The sequence below is a fragment of the Danio aesculapii genome, chromosome 17, assembly GCF_903798145.1.
Source record: "Danio aesculapii chromosome 17, fDanAes4.1, whole genome shotgun sequence".
In the NCBI taxonomy this organism is placed as follows: domain Eukaryota; kingdom Metazoa; phylum Chordata; class Actinopteri; order Cypriniformes; family Danionidae; genus Danio; species Danio aesculapii.
The window spans coordinates 34,786,077-34,807,276 of NC_079451.1; the positions used below are offsets into that span (position 1 = coordinate 34,786,077).

A 21,200-nucleotide genomic window follows, 5' to 3' on the forward strand; every position below is an offset into this window, starting at 1 on the left:
TTTTTCCAAATAAATTTTTTCCTGACCTGGTTTTAATAATTAAATTTAGTCATCAAAAGCATGTCTATTTAATTCAAATTAAAAAATGCATCTAGTTTTTCAGCTTTTTATTTTTGCAGTTTCATTTCTTCCTTCCCTTTCTTCCCTTCCTTTTCAAATTTCATTTATTTATTATTTTGTTTATTGAATTTTATCTGGATTCTGTATTTTTGGTTTTAACTTTGTAAAGTTATATTACAGTGTCATAATTAAAAAGCTTGTCTAATTAAGTGAAATCACTAAACAGTTTTTTTTACAGTTGGACATAATTACTTTTTAACTTCTATTTTACTTAAAATGTAAAAATGTGTGATTCACTTAATTGTTTTTACAAATGTAAATGGATTGAACATAAAACAATTAAGTTGTCCCAAGATATCCTCAAGAATTGTGTTGATTCGGCTCATTTAAAATAAGCAGTTTAAACAAGCAGTAAAAATCCTTTTTTGAGTGTTCATCAAGCTTCATTTCTATAGTACACTGTAAAACCCAATAGTCAACTTTATCAAATGAAATGAGTGTAGTTAACTCAAAATTTGCTTAAAGTTAATTCTACTCATTTAAAAAGAGTTTTGAACTCAGTGTTGAAGGTAATCAGTTAATTAAATACCTCATTACTTCAACTTAAATAGAGTAAGTTCACAGTACTCATATAAATTAGTTTTTTTTTTAACTCAAATGGTTTGTAGCAATCGGTTTCCTCAAAGGTTTGAGTTGCCTTAACTTATTGGGTTTTACAGTACTCAGTTGGTTTGAGTTCACTTCATTTATTGGGTTTTACTATGCTCAAATTGCTTTATTTACTCAAATGGATTAAGTTCACAGTACTCATTAGGATTAGTTTTTGAACTTAAATGGTTTGTTCCAATCAGTTTCCCTTAAATAGTTTGAGTTACCTTAACTTACTGGGTTTTACAGTGTGTTAATACTACTTCTGCGACTACTGTGAAATTAATAGGCAGCGATTTCTGTTACAATTTCATCAAATTAAACTGAATTAGTGTGCTTGAGTATGTCTATAGTAAATAAAACCAGTCCATTCCTTCTCACAAACATGTAGGTTTCAAAGTAGTGGTTTTACAGTTCACAAACACTAGTTCATATCACAATTTATTTAGCAGTAGAGTGACCTTCATTTATTCACTCAAAAAAACTGCCAAAATTCCATGGTTTTGAGCAAATCCCATTTTCATAACTGCAGAAAACACAGGAGCATAAGAAATGACCAAACATTAGCTGCTCAATACAAGCCTCTGTGTGGCAAACATGACTTAATTTGAAATAATAAAGAATGTCCGTATCTGCCAACACAGAAACCGTCCAGACAGATTTACTTCCACTTGCTTTCTTCCAGATTTTTGGCATGAGTCGGACAGACGCTGAGGGACCCACAGAGCATTAACACACACTGAGTTTATAAATACAGCTGCTGCCTGACCTCTTCTCACCAACAACACCAAATCTCATCAGATTTACTCGAACAACGTCAACAAAAACAATGAGAAAGATCCAGCAGTCCAAGCACAGCGAAACCACAGTTTGTCTAGCATTCTTCAATTAGTTATAATTTAACTTTAATTCAAATTATTTTTGTGAACTTGTCATGGACACTTCTTTTTCCTGTTTGGATAATATATTATGGGCCAAAAAAACCTGTAAAAGCAACAGTCATGATTGATAATGGAGCAGAATGTGCTGTCTTCAACATATCTGACTTCAGGGTGATAATAAAACCCTTGCGAAAATGTTTGCGAATGAAAAATGGATAGCGGATGGCACGTGAGATCATTTCCTGAGTAGTGATCTGAGAAGAGGGTAAAAGGTAAAAGAAAGCAAAACGGAGAGGATAATGTCAGTCACGCTTCATAAATAATGACCCAAGAAATTCAGCCAAAAGGCACCTGTCCGCAAAACTCTTACCACTGCATATTTGAGTGTCACAGGCCATAAAATACCTTCTAAACAACTGAGGCTGCTGAAAAAAATCATCTCATATCCTGATAAAGATATATATTACGATCAGTAATAGGTAAAGCGTTATAAGTAACGTTACGTAATAATATTATTTTTCCAAAGTAACGGGTAAAGTAACACATTACTTTTAAAAAGAAGTCATATTATTTGAGTTACTTTTTACTTCGCTTAATTGGCTTTTAAAAAATATATTTGGGAATAAAAATGACCTTAGGTTGAATCCCACACTCAATGAGAGAGCGTGCTGCAAGGGAACAGACAGTTGACATGCATTCACCATCATCATCAGGTCTCTAATTTACAGCAGATGAGTCTGTGTACTGTTCTAGTAACTGAATAACTCAGGATATTGGTTTATTTCGAGTCAAAGGGGGTATCCGGTATGTTAAAATGTAGGGATGTCCAGATCCGATCACGTGATCGGAAATTGGGCCTGATAATGCGGTTTCAGACTCGATCAGAATCGGACGTTACCTCACAATCAGAACTCGAATATACTGTATATGTTGTATTCTCATTATTTTTTAATCTACAGTTATGTTGTGGCACAGAGTTAGACCTCTTTCTAGAATTCACACAGAAACAGCAAAGCATGAGGCATGGCATCACTTTATTGCAAAGATGTTATTGGTTTAATGCCCGCAAAGTAGAACACGGAAGCAGCTTGAAGTGGAAAGCGTGAGTATGTCTGCAATCTGGAGGTATATAAAGTTGATGACGACAACATTGCCATAGCAAACTGTGAGATATTTAATCTTGGGATAGCCTGCCGGGTATTTTAAGTTGAGGTATTATTTGTTTTCATATGAGATGGTTTTTTTTATATTTACTGTTGCACCAAAGTCCAAAAGTGAAGAATTGATGTTATTTATTGCTTGATTGTTCAATCTACCTCACAGAAGTGCTCTGTTTGTTAACAAAGTTGTTGAATGTTTAAAAAGGTGAATTAAATAAAAAATAAGGATCATCCTGGATCTGTTTCTTCGCTCTTCTTTCTTTTTTTTAATGTATTATATTATATATTATGTATTACAGAAGTATTGGATCGGGTTTCGGTATTGGTAGATACTCAAAATCAAATGACTCGAGGGCAAAAAACCTGATCGGGACCTCCCTATTAAAAAGTAAGCAATTAAGTATTTACTGAAGACGCAAACCGTTTTACGACAACTCAGTTCAATTTAATGAACTGGTTCGACCGGTTCACTTAGAAGATCTGGTTAAACCAAGCGATTAATTCCCGAATCGCCCGTCATCACTACAGACAATCAGAAACAGAAACAATGGCAGGCTGAATACTTACATTTTTGCAATGGATTCTTTTTATTTTGAACTCATTGAAGTAAATAAGTGGATTGTTGTTAAGTGTAGATTATGTGTAAGTAAAACTCTTGACAACTGCAAGAAACATGACATTGAAAAAAAACAACCAAAACAAAACAAAACTGCATGCAAAGCACTACACCCGCATCCCACCTCTGGCTAAACAACGAATGATTGACATCAGATCACGTTCTCCAGGTAAAACAATCAATTCGACTAAACTAAAAAAAAACGGTTATTTATTGTATTGTTGAGGGGATGCAGTCACTGTCTGCTGTAGAACTGACTACTTATTTGTAATATAGTAAAAAAATTCTCTTTTGGGAAACGATTTACACATTTGTTAAGGCCACGTGAATCAATTTATTCAATGTATTAAGTTCAAAGATAGGTTGTTAAATGCAGAACTTCTCTATAAAAAAGGGGAAAAAACACCTGCAAGTTCTGAAAGAGATCAAACCTCAGCCAGGTAAGGAAAGGTAACGCAAAAGTAACTTAAAAGTAGTATAATGCATTACTTTTTTTTCATAAAAAGTAACTAAGTAATGCAATTAGCTACTTTTTGGGGGGGATTAACTCTATACTTTAATGCATTACTTTCAAAATAACTTTTTCCCACACTGATTACGATAGTACCATTTCTGTAAATTCAGTCATTTAATAGTTTACATATATTGACCAACGCATGTAAAGGCCTATTTATTTTTTATACTTTGAAGTATATCCTGGAAAATCTACTCATTGTGATCATAGTTCACAACTTCAGGGCAAATGTTTGATTAAAAGGTAGAAATAAATGAAAAATAATAATTAAATATAAAACACTTTTAAAAACTTAATGATTACAGTCCCCACAATAAACTAATATCTAAAGAGATATAACTAATATAAATAAAATGTCAAATGTAAACATTGTACTTTCAAAATTACAACTTTCTCACGATGCTGTTATTCATGTTTGTCTGCATCCTGATAATGGCATGTAATATTTATGATACTGCAAATTATGTAAAAGTATTACAGTATACAATGTATTGAACGATAGACTTTTTATTTTGTCCATAAAATATATTTTGTCATATTGCACCATATATATGGCTTCATAAAAGGGCATAATCTTCTATTCTTAAACAGAAACAAAACATCTAAGTGTCTCAACACAATGAGAATTGAATCTATTTCCTCTGGAGTAAAAGTATCTGTGTGTGATTATCCCCATTTTGGCCTTTCCATTGATGACTGGTGTGTGCAAACAGCTCACAAAGGGATTACAGGAGCTTAATAGAGGTTATGAACTTTCTCAGGGAAAAGTGTGTTCTTTCAAAAGTTTCCTTCTGTCTGTTGTGCAATAGGATATATGCACAGGAACTTTTCATTTTCAGTAAGCCAGCTCAAGCGCTTCTAGTCAACTGTCATGCCATTATAAAATCGCCACGTTTAAAATCTGGTTTCTTTAAAAATCAATGATCTTCACCACCTGATTGATATGCGTTGATATAAAGTGGGTCTCAAAAAGCACTGCATTAAATTCCATTGTTCTGCACTATGATATATTGATATAATATGATTTATATCAAATTTCTTTGCTTGAGTAAAATTTTAAAATGTAAATTCTGAGGGGGAAAAAATCTATATTTATAGGTTTTACTTTTTGAGAAAAAGTTTCATATTTAACCTCAATTCTGAGGAAAACGTTTTAGAAAAGTAAATATAAACTGCCTATTAGAAGATTTTTAATTGCAAGGTCATAAATGTAGGATTTCTGAGGAAAAAAGTAAGAATGTTGAGTCGAAAACTAACTTTTAAATGAAACAATGTTAGATGTTGTAATCTGAGAGCAAAAAGTGGAATGTAAACTCAAACACTAATATGAAAACTTAACTGTGAGATGTGAACTGCAAAGAAAAAATATGTGAAATGTAAAAAAGAATTAAAAAACGTAAAGTAAAAATTCTGTGATGTTGTTACGACAACTCAAATTTCTTTGCTGGAGTAGAATTGTAAAATATAAGTGTATATGTAGGAAATTTCATGTATAAAAGAGGGTTTCACAAAAAAAAAAAAAACTTTAGTTTCTTTCTTTATTTGTTGTTGAACACAAAAGAAGATATTCTGAAGAATGCTGGAAACCTGTAATCATTGGTATCCATAGTAGAAAAAACAAATTCTGTTCTGTGAAAGTCAATGGTTACAGATATTTACCATTTATCTAAATATCTTTTTTGTTGTTGTTGTTGTTGTTGTTGAACACAAAAGAATATATTCTAAACAATGCTGGACACCTGTAACCATAGTGGGAAAAACACATCCTGTTCTGTTGAAATCAATAATTAGATGTGTTTAACATTTTTCTAAATATCCTTTTTTTGTTTAACACAAAATATATTATGAAGAATGCTGGAAACCTGTAGCCACTGATATGAATAGTAGGATAAACAAATACTGTTCTGTGAAAGACAATGGTTACATGTTTTCAACATTTTTCTAATTTTTTTTTTTTTGTTGAACACAAAAGATATTATGAAGAATGCTGGAAACCTGTTACCATTGATATCCATAGTAGGAAAAACAAATTCTGTTCTGTGGATGTCAATGGTTACAGATTTTTAACGTTTATCTAAATATCCTTTTTTGTTCTTATTGAACAGAAAAGAAGATAGTCTGAAGAATGCTGGAAATCTGTAGCCATTGACATCCATAGTAGGAAACACAAATACTGTTCTGTGAAAGTCAATGGTTACAGTTTTCAACATTTTTCAAAAAAAATTTTTGTTGAACACAAAAGATATTATGAAGAATGCTGGAAACCTGTAGCCACTGATATCAATAGTAGGATAAACAAATACTGTTCTGTGGAAGTCAATGGTTACAGGTTTTCAACATTTTTCTAAATATCTTCTTTTGTGTTCATCAGAAACTGTAAATTGTAAACTGTAAAATATAAATTCTGAAAAAAAAATCTATATATTCTACTTTTTACTAAGAACTAAACTCAATTCTGAGAAAATTAATTTAAGAAGAGTAAAATGTAAACTCCCAATTATAAGATTCTCAATTTGTATTATGAGACATACATTTTGCAATTGTAAGGAAACATTTTATGCTATGTATTTATATTTATTCTTTAATTATGTGACAGGAACACATAACAGGAACAAGCTTCATCTAAGAAACAATTTCACTCCCTTTAAAAATAGTCTTTTAGTATGAACTAGCTCAGTGAAATGAAATCCTTCCTGCTCACGATGTTTTAGCAAGCATGCATAATTGAACACAGGTTTGACCCCATGAACGAGATCTACGGCACGACCCGATGACCCCAGGTAACGGCATTCTTCTCCTTTTAAGCCCTAAATTACACAGCTGAACGCGGCTTACTATCTGCTTTACTACTTGCTTGTGAAATAGTGACCGAGTTATAGCTAAATGATTGTTTTAAAAACCCCTTCAGCTAAAAACACGCAATAAAACATTCATGCTTCCAATGCCTTTGACTGACCATTCTTGAAGCTTACCAGCCACAATATACAAATACTTGCATATCCTAAAACATCTTTCCTCGCAGAATTGAGTTATCTATGAAGGCAATAAAAACAAAACGATGCTCCATCCATCATCAGAGAAGAAAAAAATATGAAGAAGTAGCATTAGAATATCAGAGATGAGCGTATGCAATTAAACTGACAGTGACTATAGTCACCTGTGCTGTTTATTATATTGAGATGGATGTGCGCTCACAGCCTGTAAATCGGGCTCAGACAATGAGAGATGAAGACTGTCTGAAAATGAATATTGTTAGTGACAGATCTGTATCTTTGTCTCATATAACAGTCAGAGCTCTAGGGTCTTTTCTTCACAGCCTTGACATTGTTATAATATGAAATCAGGATCTCATTTCAACATCTAAGTCTTGGAGCAGTGGAATGAATTAACAGTGCAGGAGGAATGCAATTAAAAATGTAGCATCTTTGCTAATGGGTGATAAGCAAAAGGGATGATCACCTGAGGAGTGTAAGTCATCTGACTAAATTCGTAAAATATCCAATGGAATGTTTACTTAAACATTATCATTATCTTGTATTACAATATTACAATAAACAACATAAACACAAACAATTGCAAATGCTATTGCATGGGCCCAAGCTGACTTTCTGTTCATTTTCAGTAAACTGATGATCACGTGCCGTTTAAGCTAACAGCATTTTTAAACATTACTTCATTAAAATCCATTAGGAGGCTATTTGGAAAACTTTCCTTTGTGTTAAAGAAGGTTTTACTCAAAAATAACCTTTAGTTTTTTTCTTTTGTTGTTGTTGAACACAAAAGAAGATATTCTGAAGAATGCTGGAAACATGTAACCATTGATATCCATAGTAGGAAAAACAAATTCTGTTCTGTGGAAGTCAATGGTTACAGGTTTTTAATATTTTTCTATACATCTTTTTTTTTTGTTGAACACAAAGGAAGATATTCTGAGGAATGTTGGAGACCTGTAACCCTTGATATCCATGGTAGGAAAAACTAATTCTGTTCTATGGAAGTCAATGGTTACAGGTTTTTAACATTTTTCTAAATATCCTTGTTTGATGTTGAACACAAAATAAGATATTCTAATGAATGTTGGAGACCTGTAACCACTGAAATCCTTAGTAGCAAAAACAAATACTGTTCTGTGGAAGTCAATGGTTACAGTGTTTTTTTTAATAACATTTTTCTAAATAACTGTTTTAGTTGTTGTTGAACACAAAAGAAGATATTCTGAAGAATGTTGGAAACCTGTAACCATTGATATCCACAGTAGGAATAACAAATTCTGTTCTGTGGGAGTCAATGGTTACAGATAAAAAAAAAATATATATATATATATACATATCTTTTTTTGTTGTTGTTAAACACAAAAGAAGATATTCTGAAGAATGTTGGAAAACTGTAAACACTGATATCCATAACAGGAAAAATAATTCTGTTCTGCTGGAGTCAATGGTTACAGATTTATATATTTATCTAAATAACGTTTTTTGTTGTTATTAAACAGAAAAGAAGATATTCTGAAGAATGCTGGAAACCTGTAATCATTGACATCCATAATATAAAAATATTATTCTGTGGAAGTCAATGGTTACAGGTTTTCAACATTTTTCTAAATATCTTTTTTTTGTTGAATACAAGAGAAGATATTCTGAAGAATGTTGGAGACTTGTAACCATTGGTAGTAGGAAAACAAATACTTTTCTATGGAAGTCAATGGTTACAGGATTACAACATATTTTAAAATGTCATATTTTGTGTTCAACAGAAGACAAATACTCAAACAAGTTTAGAACAAATGAGTAAATGGTGACAAAATTTGTATAGTTAGGTGAACTATCCCTTTAATTGCTTTATGAAACTTCCGATGTTGTTTATGCAAGCTTGTAGACTGATTTTTATCCTTAATGAAGGACATTTTTCGAGAAAAAAAATATTTATTTTACTGTATACTTTACTCCTATTATTACAATTATTCTTCTATTATGTGTTTAACAGCAGATCCACATTGCTACTTTTCACCTTGACCTATTGATTAAAATTGTCTATATGCAAATTATTCCATTCTGATTGGGCTGTTATCAGTTTTAGCGTTTAGACTCTTACCTGAGATAACAATTGCTTGTTGTCATCCTCTAAAATCCGCACTTTGGTCTCCAGTTGGCGGATGTAATTTGATGATGAATCTGAAAAATAGAAAAAGAAAATGTATTAGAAAAAGGGAAGCTTTTAATGTAGAGCATTATAGAATGCAATTGAAAAGATTTGGGAAACATAAGATTTCTTTCCGGAAAAAAAAGGGTATTTTATGTTCACAATTACTTTTATTTCATTGAAAATATAATAAAGAGTAATATGCTGTGCTTTACACAGGTAAGTGGGCTTGACAAACCATCTCTATGAGACACCCTTTCCTCTCCATATGCACCAGACACTTTCTTATTAACATGTTTTCCAGATTTTTAAGTCATTTTGGATAACACATCTGGTAAATAAATAAATGTAAATGTAAAATATATTAATATTAAATACTATTGCAACCAGAGTTGGAACCAGAGTTCCACAGTAATGCGTTACTGTATTCTAATTACATCTTTGGGGAATGCATTAATGTAACACATTACATTTTCAATTTGTGTAATTTGAGTACAGTTACTGCAGCCAATGCAACTGGGTTAATAAAGTTACATATATAGTATGTACAAAATATATACAAAAAAATCACGTTTTCCACTGCAATGTCAGTTAATGAGTATGCGCTTGTAAATTGCTGGAGAAGGCAAGCTGAAATGGTAGTCGAGAGTGGTTGCTTCTTTGATATCATTAAGCGTAAAAATAAGGGATGTAATTTTACATCCCTTACACACTCAAAGCCCTTCTAAAAGAGACCAAGAGGTGCTTACACTATTCACTGGATTTACTAACATTTTTAAGGTAAGTGGCTGCAAACAATTTAAATGGCTGAATTTAAACAAATTAAGTTGAACATTAATAAATGTAATTTGTTTGTTTAAATTCAGTACATATCAACACTGTAAAAACCAACAGTTAACTTTATCAAATGAAATGAGTGTAGTTAACGCAAAATTGACTGAAAGGTAATTCTACTCATTTGAAGTGTTGAAGGTAATCAGTTAATTAAATACCTCATTACTTCAACTTAAATGGAGTAAGTTCACAGTACTCTTTTTTTTTTACTCAAATGGCTTGTTGCAATCGGTTTCCTCAAATGTTTGAGTTGCCTTAAGTTATTGGGTTTTTCAGTTCTCGGTTGGTTTAAGTTTTCTTCATTTATTGGGTTTTACTGTGCTCAAATTGCTTCATTTACTCAAATGGATTAAGTTCACAGTACTCGCTAGGATTAGTTTTTGAACTTAAATGGTTTGTTGCAATCGGTTTCCTCAAACGGTTTGAGTTACCTTAACTTTTTGGGTTTTATAGTGAATTGGTTGCAACCACTTACATTTCATTGAGCGTAAAAACAAAAATATTGCTGTGAAATGCAGTCTATGTCCAATCTCTAAAGAACTTTCGACTGCTTTTAACTCGACCAGCAACTTGTTCAAGCCCTTGAATAGGAAGCATTCTACGACAATAATCGTCACCAAGAAATGACACTAGCGCCCAAAAACCCTGCGGTCTAACTCAGCCTTGTGGGGCTTATGCTTATGGGGCTGTTCACATATCGCATCTTTTGTGTACACAAGTTCGTTATTTCCAATTGAGACGCATATTCTGACGGGGTATATTGTCGCATTTACCAGGTGCACCTGTTGAAAACCGCAAGTAACGCGACAAGAACTGACCGATCAGCTTTATGCTTTGTATAGAATATATATTTCAGTAGACTAATTAACTCAGACAAACACAGAACACCCAAACACTGCAGTGCTTTTGCATACTATGGAAGTCAATCGCTACAGGTAGCCAGTTTTCTTCTAAATGTCTTCTTTTGTGTTAAAAACAAAAAACAAACAGGTTTGCAACAAGTGAATGATGAGAGAATTTTATGTTTTGGGCAGAGTCTTTAAGTCTTTTAAATATGCCAAGCTGCTGCGATCAACCCATTGTATTGTTTCTCAGTGAATATTAAATTACTGAAAGAGCTGCAGTTTATTTTGGATTTCATAGGTATATGCTTTAAAGGTAACTTCAAAGTAAAGTAATTAGTAATCTGATTACTTTTTACATCAAGTAATTAGTAATGTAATCAGATTACAATTTTCCAGTAGTAATCAGTAATTTGTAATCTATTAATTTTTAAGTAACTTACCCAACACTGATTTAACTTGCTGTTTTGGTGTCAAAGGAACATTATTATTGTTAATAGTAAAAACAATGATTTCTGCTTAAAGGGCACTGATTTTAACCATTTTTAAGATATAATATAAATCTTTTGTGTCTCCAGAATGTGTCTGTAAAGTTTCAGCTCAAAATACCCATCATATTATTAATTATACCTTTTTAAATCTGGAAAATGGGTGCTGTTTTGAGATTGTAGCTGTTTTTGTTGCCTGTGCCTTTAATGCTAATGAGTTGGTTCTCCCCGCCCACCGTTCCCACGTGCTTGTCACAGCCATATCCTTCACGTAGACAAACAGCTCAGTGACAGAAAAGAATAAAGCAGATCTCCCTTACTACTAAGAACTTTCACAACAGATATTTGATATATTTGTTTTGGAGTTAATTTAAGCCAGAAGCGTTGAGTCACACACAATGTTGTTATAAAGGTCGCTCGCACACACACACACACGTTAGCTTTACACTGTTTTTGCACGGTAAATGTGATAGGGTACATGTAAATATCCACTGCTATATGGATATCTGTTATGTTCATGTACAATATAAACCGGATTTAAGTCCACAAACCGGGATTGAAGCACCTTCTTTCATTATTTTATTGACGCTATGGGGCTGTGGTGATGTATTACGTAGCAATTTTACAGTCTTTATCACAAACATGCACTGTTTTAAAAACATTTTGAAGTTGTAAAACTCATTCTCGATCATATTTGATGATGATTGATGATCACAGCGAGCTGAACTGATCTTTTATTCCCGGTTGCTTTGCGCACATCCTGTCTTGTAGATGTGATTATACTCATTACAATGGAGACATGTCAATACGCGGCTATTATTCAATGCAGTGGGCGGGGAAACCACACTCCTACGTCAAGTTGTGTTCGGCCTCAAAATAGGAGGGGTTTGGATCCTATTTTACGTCAGGAAATTAAAAAAAAGAGACTTATTGTCTTTATATCACCCCAATATGACTGTTTACACAATATACCTACACACACTTCTGTCCAAACAGCTTACAAAAGAGGATTTTTATCATAGGTGCCCTTTAAAATTACACTGCTTAAATGTTTAAATGAACAAAGTTTAAAAGAACATGGTGAATATGAAACAACATTTTTATTTCCACTTTATATAAATTTAATATAAAATTGCTGAATAAAAGTATTAATTTCACATTTAATATGTATCTGAATCTGATCTATAATATATGTTCACTCTTCACACATTCTTTGCAGAGTCAGGATGAACTTCAGTTCTTGTGTGGCCCATCATTTTTCATCCCCAGCTTGTTTTTTCTTCTTCTTTCAGCCTTACTCAAGTTTCTCCAAACACAATTTCTTATGTTATGAAAACCGGTTTACTCTGAAAACTCCCTAAAAGTGATTTGGTCATCCTGCAATCTGAGTCATTTCGAAATCGTGCTGCTTTCTATTAGGCACTGTCATACAATACCCCGTCCCAGAATGCACCGCAGCTACACAAGTTAAATAGAAGACATCTGTCAAAGCAAAAGAAAGACACAGAAAGATGAACATTTAGCGCAGTTCACATCCGACATGACCACATAAAGGCTTATACTTTAAAGAACAAGTTTGACAACAAAGAGATCTCAAATCAGGAAATCTACACTGACTTCAACACATACACACACTCACACACACATACACACACAAGTGGATTTCATTGAAGCCATCTGACATTTGGCTGGAACATAATCAGATGTCAGAGAAACTGAAGGCAGGGCTAAACAAACTGATTTCACGTCTGTGAAGTAAAAGCCAATAAATCAGGATAAAAGAACAGTCCTGGAGTAGTAAAGGAGGATCTGGAAGTGTCTGTTTTTTTGTGTGCAGCATTCCCAAAATGCCTGTCATGACCTTTTTGGTAATGGAGGCCTGAGGAGATGCCAAAGGAGTGTGTGCAAGTGTGTGTTGTAATTCTTGTATCCCTTACACACTCCCTTACACACTCAAAGCCCTTCTAAAAGAAAGAGGTGCTTACACTGAAAAAAAAAAATATTCATTGGATTTACTAAAATTTTTAAGGTAAGTGGCTGCAAACAATTAATAAAAACCAAAACCCAACAGTCAACTTAATCAAATTAAATAAGTGTAGTTAACGCAAAATTGACCGAAAGTTAATTCTACTCATTTGAAAAGAGTTTTGAACTCAGTGTTGAAGGTAATCAGTTAATTAAATACCTTATTGTTCAACCTAAATGGAGTAAGTTCACAGTACTCATGGGTTAGTTTTTTTTAACTCAAATGGTTTGTAGCAATCGGTTTCCTCAAACGGTTTGAGTTGCCCTAACTTATTGGGTTTTACAGTACTCAGTTGGATTGAGTTCTCTTCATTTATTGGGTTTTACAGTGCTCAAATTGCTTCATTTACTCAAATAGATTAAGTTCACTGTACTCATTAGGATTAGTTTTTTTAACTTAAATGGTTTGTTGCAATCGGTTTCCTCAAATGGTTTGAGTTACCTTAACTTACTGGGTTTTACAGTGAATTGTTTGTAACCCCTTACGTTAAAAAAAATGTGTAAATCCAATGAATCTTTTTTTTTCAGTGTAGTTATGTAAACATACACTGTAAAATGCAAAAAGGTAACTCAAACTATTTGAGGAAACCGATTGCAACAAACCATTTAAGTTAAAAAAAAACTAATCCTAGTGAGTACTGTGAACTTAATCCATTTGAGTAAACGAAGAAATTTAAGCATAGTAAAACCCAATAAATGAAGAGAACTCAATCCAACTGAGTACTGTAAAACCCAATAAGTTAAGGCAACTCAAACCATTTGAGGAAACCGATTGTTACAAACCATTTGAGTCAAAAAAAATCATCTATGTGAGTACTGTGAACGTACTCCATTTAAGTTGAAGTAATGAGGTATTTAATTTACTGATTCCTTTCAACACTGAGTTCAAAACTCTTTTCAAATGAGTAGAATTAACTTTCAGTCAATTTTGAGTTAACTACACTCAGTTCATTTGATAAAGTTGACTGTTGGGTTTTACAGTGTACTAAAACATCTAAATCTAATAATACATATATTTGCTAATTGAAGAAAATACAGAAATTGACAGAATTAAGTGCTCCCAGGGAGAAATATTTCCTTTTTTGTTTATTTGAATTACATGTTGTCAACGATGCATTCTTTTAACTATGAACTGAAGACAGGAATGATGAGGGTGATGTGGGTGCCAAGGATTGGCATCATCTGAAGGGATTAGCTGTTTGAGAGCATGTAAACACTCACGTATACAAACACACAGACATTGTGTGGCACTCAGGAATAATGAGGATTGTGGGATTGGACAAGGCAACAGGGGTCTTCTTAATAGGAACCCTAGTTAAATAAATATTCATTAAAAGTAGTAGTAGTAGTAGTAAACTTTTCCTTGACAGGAAAATACAGTACTTACAATAATAATAATGATAATTAAGATAAGCGCTTGTTAAATAAACCCACTGAAACAGGTACAAAGGATCTCTTATATTGATTCAACCTACACTTAGGGACTATATCTCCTACCAGAGTGAAGCAGTTCAGAAGGTGGATACAAAAATGAGTTGGATCATTCAGAATCCTTCCCACCTGATTAAGCACACAATTCTTTGGATTAAAATATTCATCATGCCCAAGAATTTTCCATCCTGTCTTTAAGAGATGCATCAACTTAGATTTGTCAAACCACACTGTGAAACCATACCCAACGATGCTTTCAAGAACAGCTTTATAAAACAACATCATGAGCTTGTTGTTCACTCCAAAAAGACGTAACCTCGGTAACTATTTTACTTTAATATAACATTTATTATAGGATTTTATATAAGACCATAATAATGTATTTACACAACAAAAATATTTAAATATCTACATTTAAACTGCCATTGAAAAGCTTCGGGTCAGTAAAGTTTTTAAAAGAAGTTGACAGTAAAAAAAAGTTAAAAGAAAGTTACAGTAGAAATCCTTAGTTCTGTATGTATTCGTGTTTATATGGGTAGTACTGTGTATAGGCATGCGACGATAACCGTTTTCAAGGTATACCGCAGTTTGCAATAGTCAAGGATTTAAAACCGGCAAAATTGTCTGCTATATAGTTCCTAAGGTATGTTTAAGATTTTTTTATTTATGTATATATATATATATATATATATATATATATATATATTTTATGTTTTTTAGGACAACAGTATGTCATGTATGTCATTTTAAATTGTAAAGAAGTCTGTGATTTGAAACTAATGAAGACAGTAGGAGTCAATTATTGGTTTTATTTTAAGCCTGACATGTTTACAGCTCCAAAATATTATAAATGTTTCTCAAAATAAAATATATTGTGTTGAAAGGGGAGAAAAGTTTTTGTTTTGTAACTAGTTATTGTTTTGTTATAAAGAGTTAAAAGCACTGAAACAAATGAATTATTTTACATACAATTTCAAATACTGTTTTAACTTTATATTTATCGTAGAACCCTGAAAAGAAATGCATGAAAAACTCTACAAAATTAACCAACAGTTTTTTTACACTGATTATAGGGAATAATAATTATTATTTCTGATTTTAATTCCAATGTGATTCAATCTGATTATTGGCTAAAACTCAGCTTACGGTTATAATAAATTGTAATCATTTATATACTACTACCATTTCATGCTTAATCAAATACATTTGGCCCTGGTAAACATAAGAGACCTCTTTTAAACACGTTAATCTTAAAAACCACTGAATGGAAGACATTTTGACACACAATAGTTTGCAATTAGTCACAGATGTTTCTGCCTACACTATCTATCTGATACCCTTCGAAAGATCAGAAAGCGGTTAACAGCATCAGTCAAGGATGGGCCATCCAACTCTTTGAAATGAGATGGAAAGGTTCACCCCTGTGCCCTTTACACCCAGAGCCAATAAACCATAGCCAATCCTCATTCTCCAATCAATCAGCTCAGGCTTTCCCGCGCCATTTTGTATGTTTTATCACAGTGATCAAAACCATCTCACCACCAGATGTCACTATAGCCTCTAATTTGCTTAGAATATCTGATGAGCCCTTAATGAGCCCCAAACGAACTGCTGCGTTTCTTTTACATTCATATCATCTCTGTTTTTATATTAATCTCACCTTTCATTTCATACATGAAGACGGTGATCTGACAGCTTGTTTTATCTTAACTCGCGGTTGTGGGCCTATCAGAACCTTAGTGGTAGGCAGAGGTCCTGCTTCGTTAATCCTCTTTGCCAATCCTTGTGACCCTTTAATCTAACTACAGTACATCTGATCACCTGACACGCTGCCAAGCTGATTAGCGAGGCTGTCTACAAAGCTTGAGTGAGTCCATAACCCCGTCTCAATCCACCTCCAGTGTTCCCCATCGCTGACCGGAGGAAGACTGCTCCATTCACTGAGTCTTTCATCTCCGCAGGACTGCAATGCAGCAGGAACTCTTTGAACATGCGAGGAAAATAGTTTTCTACACCCCTACATAATGTTTTGTTGAGTAACCCACAGAAATGAGGCCTACGCCCAGATTTGAATAGAACCACTGATAATGTAGAGGATTAAAGGGTTAGTTCATCCGCTGAAAGTCTATTCACCAGAAACATGAATCCGTCAAAACATTCATAAACTTTTAATAATAAATACAGAAGTCATAAAAAGAACAGAATTAGTTTAACATACAGTAGGGCTACACAATATTGGAAAATTTTGACATTGCGGTATTTTATTTTCCCTGCGATATATATTGCGATATAAATACAATTTCACCACATTACATAAATAGCTCTTTTTGGAAAGTCATTACTTTAGATTGATTGGGATGAATTGTATGGGAGTGAAATATAAATACATTTTATGTAATTTATTCTATCCATATAATAAACAAACTACAGTCATAAATAAACACAATGGAGCAAATGTTGAAGTGACGTAAACAAAGCTTTAATTGTTTTCTGGGGAGTTGCCTAACAGTATTCAGGTACAGAAATTAAATAATCGAATGTGAAAGAATTGTCAGCATCATATAAATTCAATAACATTTATTTTTAAACTTTTTAAACTTCTCTTAAAATGCTTTAAACTTCTAAAATGTTCACATAGGCCTTAAAAACACAAGAAAATGTTATACTGCACTCTACAATGGTACAGTTCTGCAGTGTCTCCACAAATCTCATGTATTTTGACCTGTGGATTCTGGTCAACTATATTCATAACTCAATATTGCAGATCTTGTGATGGGACTATTGCGGACACACACATTGCAATATCGATGCTCAAAGGATATATTGTGCAGCCCTTAAACAGAGTATCAAAAATGTTTACAGCAATCACAGACTTTGATCAATAAAGTGCTAAAGTCAGCCATTTATTGGACAGAAATGATAGCGCTCCCATGATGTGGTGTCTGCTGTGCAACTATCAGTTTGTCTGTCCGATAATCGGCCACTGCCAAAGTCTTATTGTACAAGCAAAAAAAATGTCTAGAAAAGCAAAAATAGAGTCTTGTTTTAAGAAATAATAAGGCAAATTGAAGTTAGTTTTTCCTTAAAACAAGCTGCCAATGGGGTAAGCCAAATAATCTTGCTTTTTTCTTTTGACATAAGATTATTTTGCTTACCCCATTGACATTATTTTGGAGATTATTTTGCTTGTTTTGAAGAAAAACTCACTTCATTTTTTCTTATTATTTCTTAAAACAAGATTTAAAAAAGCTTCTTGATTAAATAATTTAGATATTAGGACTAGAAACAAGACAAACATTCCAAGTAAAGCATTTTTTGCAATGTAGCTCCGAGGAACCGTTCACATGTCACGTCTTTTGCTCTTTAGTTCTTTGCTTCAAAACGTACCCAAATACAGAGCAACACGGTTGTGAAATGCATATTTTACTAATTTCAGCTATAACAGTAGACTAGTTACCTCAAACAAAGACAGAACAGTCAGAACAGTCTTTGACTATAGCTGGGCCATTGACTGGGGTTTGTTAGTGATTCACTGGAGAGCACAGCTGACGGATGCTTAGCAACAGTAGATGCCAGTGCACAACTCAAACTAAGGGATCCTGATAACTCAAAAAGCAAATGGCTTTCTGCAAATATGTTGGATTGAGATTGGCTCATATTCACACCAAAAACTAACCGTACAAGAGTTTTATGGAAGCATAATTCAGTCGAACCAAACAAGACTGAATTCACCCTTAAAACAAAAAACTGGCACCTGCAGCTGTTTCTCTTTGTTTTGCTCCTGAGTGTGTTTACATGCACAAAATAAGCAGAGAACAATTAAAAATCAGATTACTTCAGAAACAAATTTGTATGTGCTTACATAAGTTTTAAAGTAACAAACACTTGTATAACTCCTGTTATGAAAGAAAAGTATGAGAATGCTTTTAATACCTTATAACAGAGCTGGAGATCATTCAAAAACTGTTGTCACAGCTAATTTCTGATCTCACACACTCAAAAAGGATAAAAATACACACCCCGAGGTCATCAGGCAACATTTGACAGGCACAAGAGAACCCTGGTACAGTTGCCCATCTCTAGCAATTTTAGCTTAATTAGACATTCTCAACCGCAAGCATTGGCCTGTATGCGCACAAGCACTGTGGGCTCTCCAACAGAGCACGCAACTTAACATTCAACTCTAACAAGCTGTCCTGCTGTGTCTTTGCTGAAAAAGAGAGAAACACGTGTTTGCAGTAATGCTAGATCTATCTCCTATCGTGCTGGCAGCATCTCAGGGTGCGCTTGACTTAATTGGAGAGACACTGTGATGTGGAATAGCCTCAGAGAAAGTCTCTCTCTGTCTTATTTGATCCTGTCACTGAAGTGACCCAATTGCAGTGCCGTGTTTTTACTCTTCATGTCCAGTCCGTCTGGCTGAGGTGTGGTCAGTGTTATTAAGGCACTGATATACTCAAAGTGAAGCTCTGTAGTGTTCTCCTTTGCTTAGGACAGCAGCGTTCAGATTAATATTTAAATATATAATTTTTCTCAATAATGAAGTAAACACATTACAAAATAAAACTGATGAGAAAACAGCAGTTAAGAAAGCATTTGGTCATAGAGATGTGGATATGTTTACATCAGTTATGAAATTTGCCACTTTTTAAAGAGTTTTATAGAATGGATTACTTTAAAGCAAGCAGGTTTACAGTACTAAGCTTTGTAATACAGCATCAGTAATTTATAGCCTTTGTTCTGTGCGTTTATGTTTTCACAAATAGATCTCAATATATTGGAGGCTTTTAAAATTATTGAAAAGTAAATTAAAAGGATGCACAGATTGGCCAAATGAGAAAAATGGCCAAAAATATGAGACAGAGGGCTATGCTGTGCTTTGCTGCTGGTTTCACCCTCACTTCAACCACTGTCACTGTGTGAAGCAGCTTTCACACCAAACGCAGAAAGCACTGTGCTATGAAACCCATTCATTTTAATGGATTGTTGCAGCATTGACCAAAGTATAAAAGCACCATCAACTAGCTTGTGAGCACCTCAGTCAAAGTTTTTGGAATATTCCACTCTGTGGATATTCCACTCATATACTGCACATTCCGCTTGGTTTTTTTTTTAATTAGTAAAACTGGTCACTGAGTTAAATGGAAAAAAATCTTACAAAATCACTTTATATTATTTGATGAAATAATAACTAATTATTACAAAGCATTTTCGGGTTTGCTTTCCATTTCCGATTAAATGCATCCAGAATTTCTGATTTTGCTTTCAGCCCAGAATTTCCTTTTTAATGCATCCCCAGTAAATAAAACATGTTGGTAAAAATAGAAGGTAATGTATATTTTTTAAGGATCCTACAATTTATTCGGGTGTCCAAAAACTATTTATATTTAGGGAAAAAAAATTGTAAAGAAAATTGGCTCAAAATGTATCATTGTTTAAGTTTTTAGTATAATAGCTTTGCGAAAAGCACCACAGTATTGGATTATACATAAAATTCCACACACAACAATAACACATCACATGTTGATGAGAAATTTAACACCAACATTGATTTATCCTACTAAAATAAAAAAGCTGAAAATAAGCAGAAACTTATAAACTTATGTAGATGATGAAAATCTTAACTAAAGCCAAAAACTGTAAAGAAAAAAAACTTATTACAAAAACTTACGAATCAAACTAAAAGAAAAGAAGTCTAAACTTTGCAATATTTTTTCAACATTAAAACATTTACCATAATAACTCTTGCATAGCATGATAGCGTTAAATTAAAATAATCATTGATTACCAGTTATTCTAACGGAAACAATGTGAACTTGAACCAAATATATTTAGGATATTTATGATATTTAGATAATCTCTGATCTCAGTGGACATCCATCAGAAAAGATAAATACCAGCTCAGTGTGGTTTTCTTTGTAGTCGTCATTATATTACTCAAAGTCTTTATCTGTATGTTTATGTTTTGAACATTCCAAACACTCCAAACCAGCCAGGCATGAAAGCACCCTCAACTCTTATTTCCTAACATTACAATCAAAATAGAAGAAAAAGTGCAAAAAATTAAATAAAACACTTGTGGTAACTTCTATTTTGCACACTTTTTCTGAAACTATCACCCCTCGTAATACCAAACAAGGGTTTTTACAGAATAACTATTACCACATTCCCATTACTGGACAAAAAAGAATTGAAGAAAACATAATCAAAAGCAGCATAGTGTGTTCTTTACAGGTTGGACAAACATTAGCACTGGCCGAATGGACCTCATAACTCTAAGAGGGACTTTGATCTTCAACACACACTGGTTGCATAAGTTGTGTAATCTTATTTTTGTCATGTCTGGAGACGCTGAAAATAATACAGTAGGGAGGTGTGGTGGTACAGGTTTTTTTTTTGTGCATAGCCACCCAAGCAGGTTAACTGCTGGAATCAATAAAAAGCTCATTAGCTTTTCCAGTTGACCCCACATTCAATTCATACAGAAAGTAACACTCTACAAAAACAACTTTACACCCCTCCCACCTTTCGCTGGTGTACAGTCCCAGAGCAGCACAGGGAA

General features: G+C 33.4%; 1 protein-coding gene across 1 annotated transcript in view; it reads right to left on the reverse strand.

The window, feature by feature from the left end:
* Positions 1–21,200, reverse strand: part of ccdc85ca (coiled-coil domain containing 85C, a) — an 82,597-nt gene that overhangs the window by 18,951 nt on the left and 42,446 nt on the right. The window contains exon 2 of the mRNA XM_056476802.1: positions 8,971–9,050. Coding sequence (XP_056332777.1) covers positions 8,971–9,050 — 80 coding nt within the window. The remainder of the gene's footprint in view (positions 1–8,970; positions 9,051–21,200) is intronic.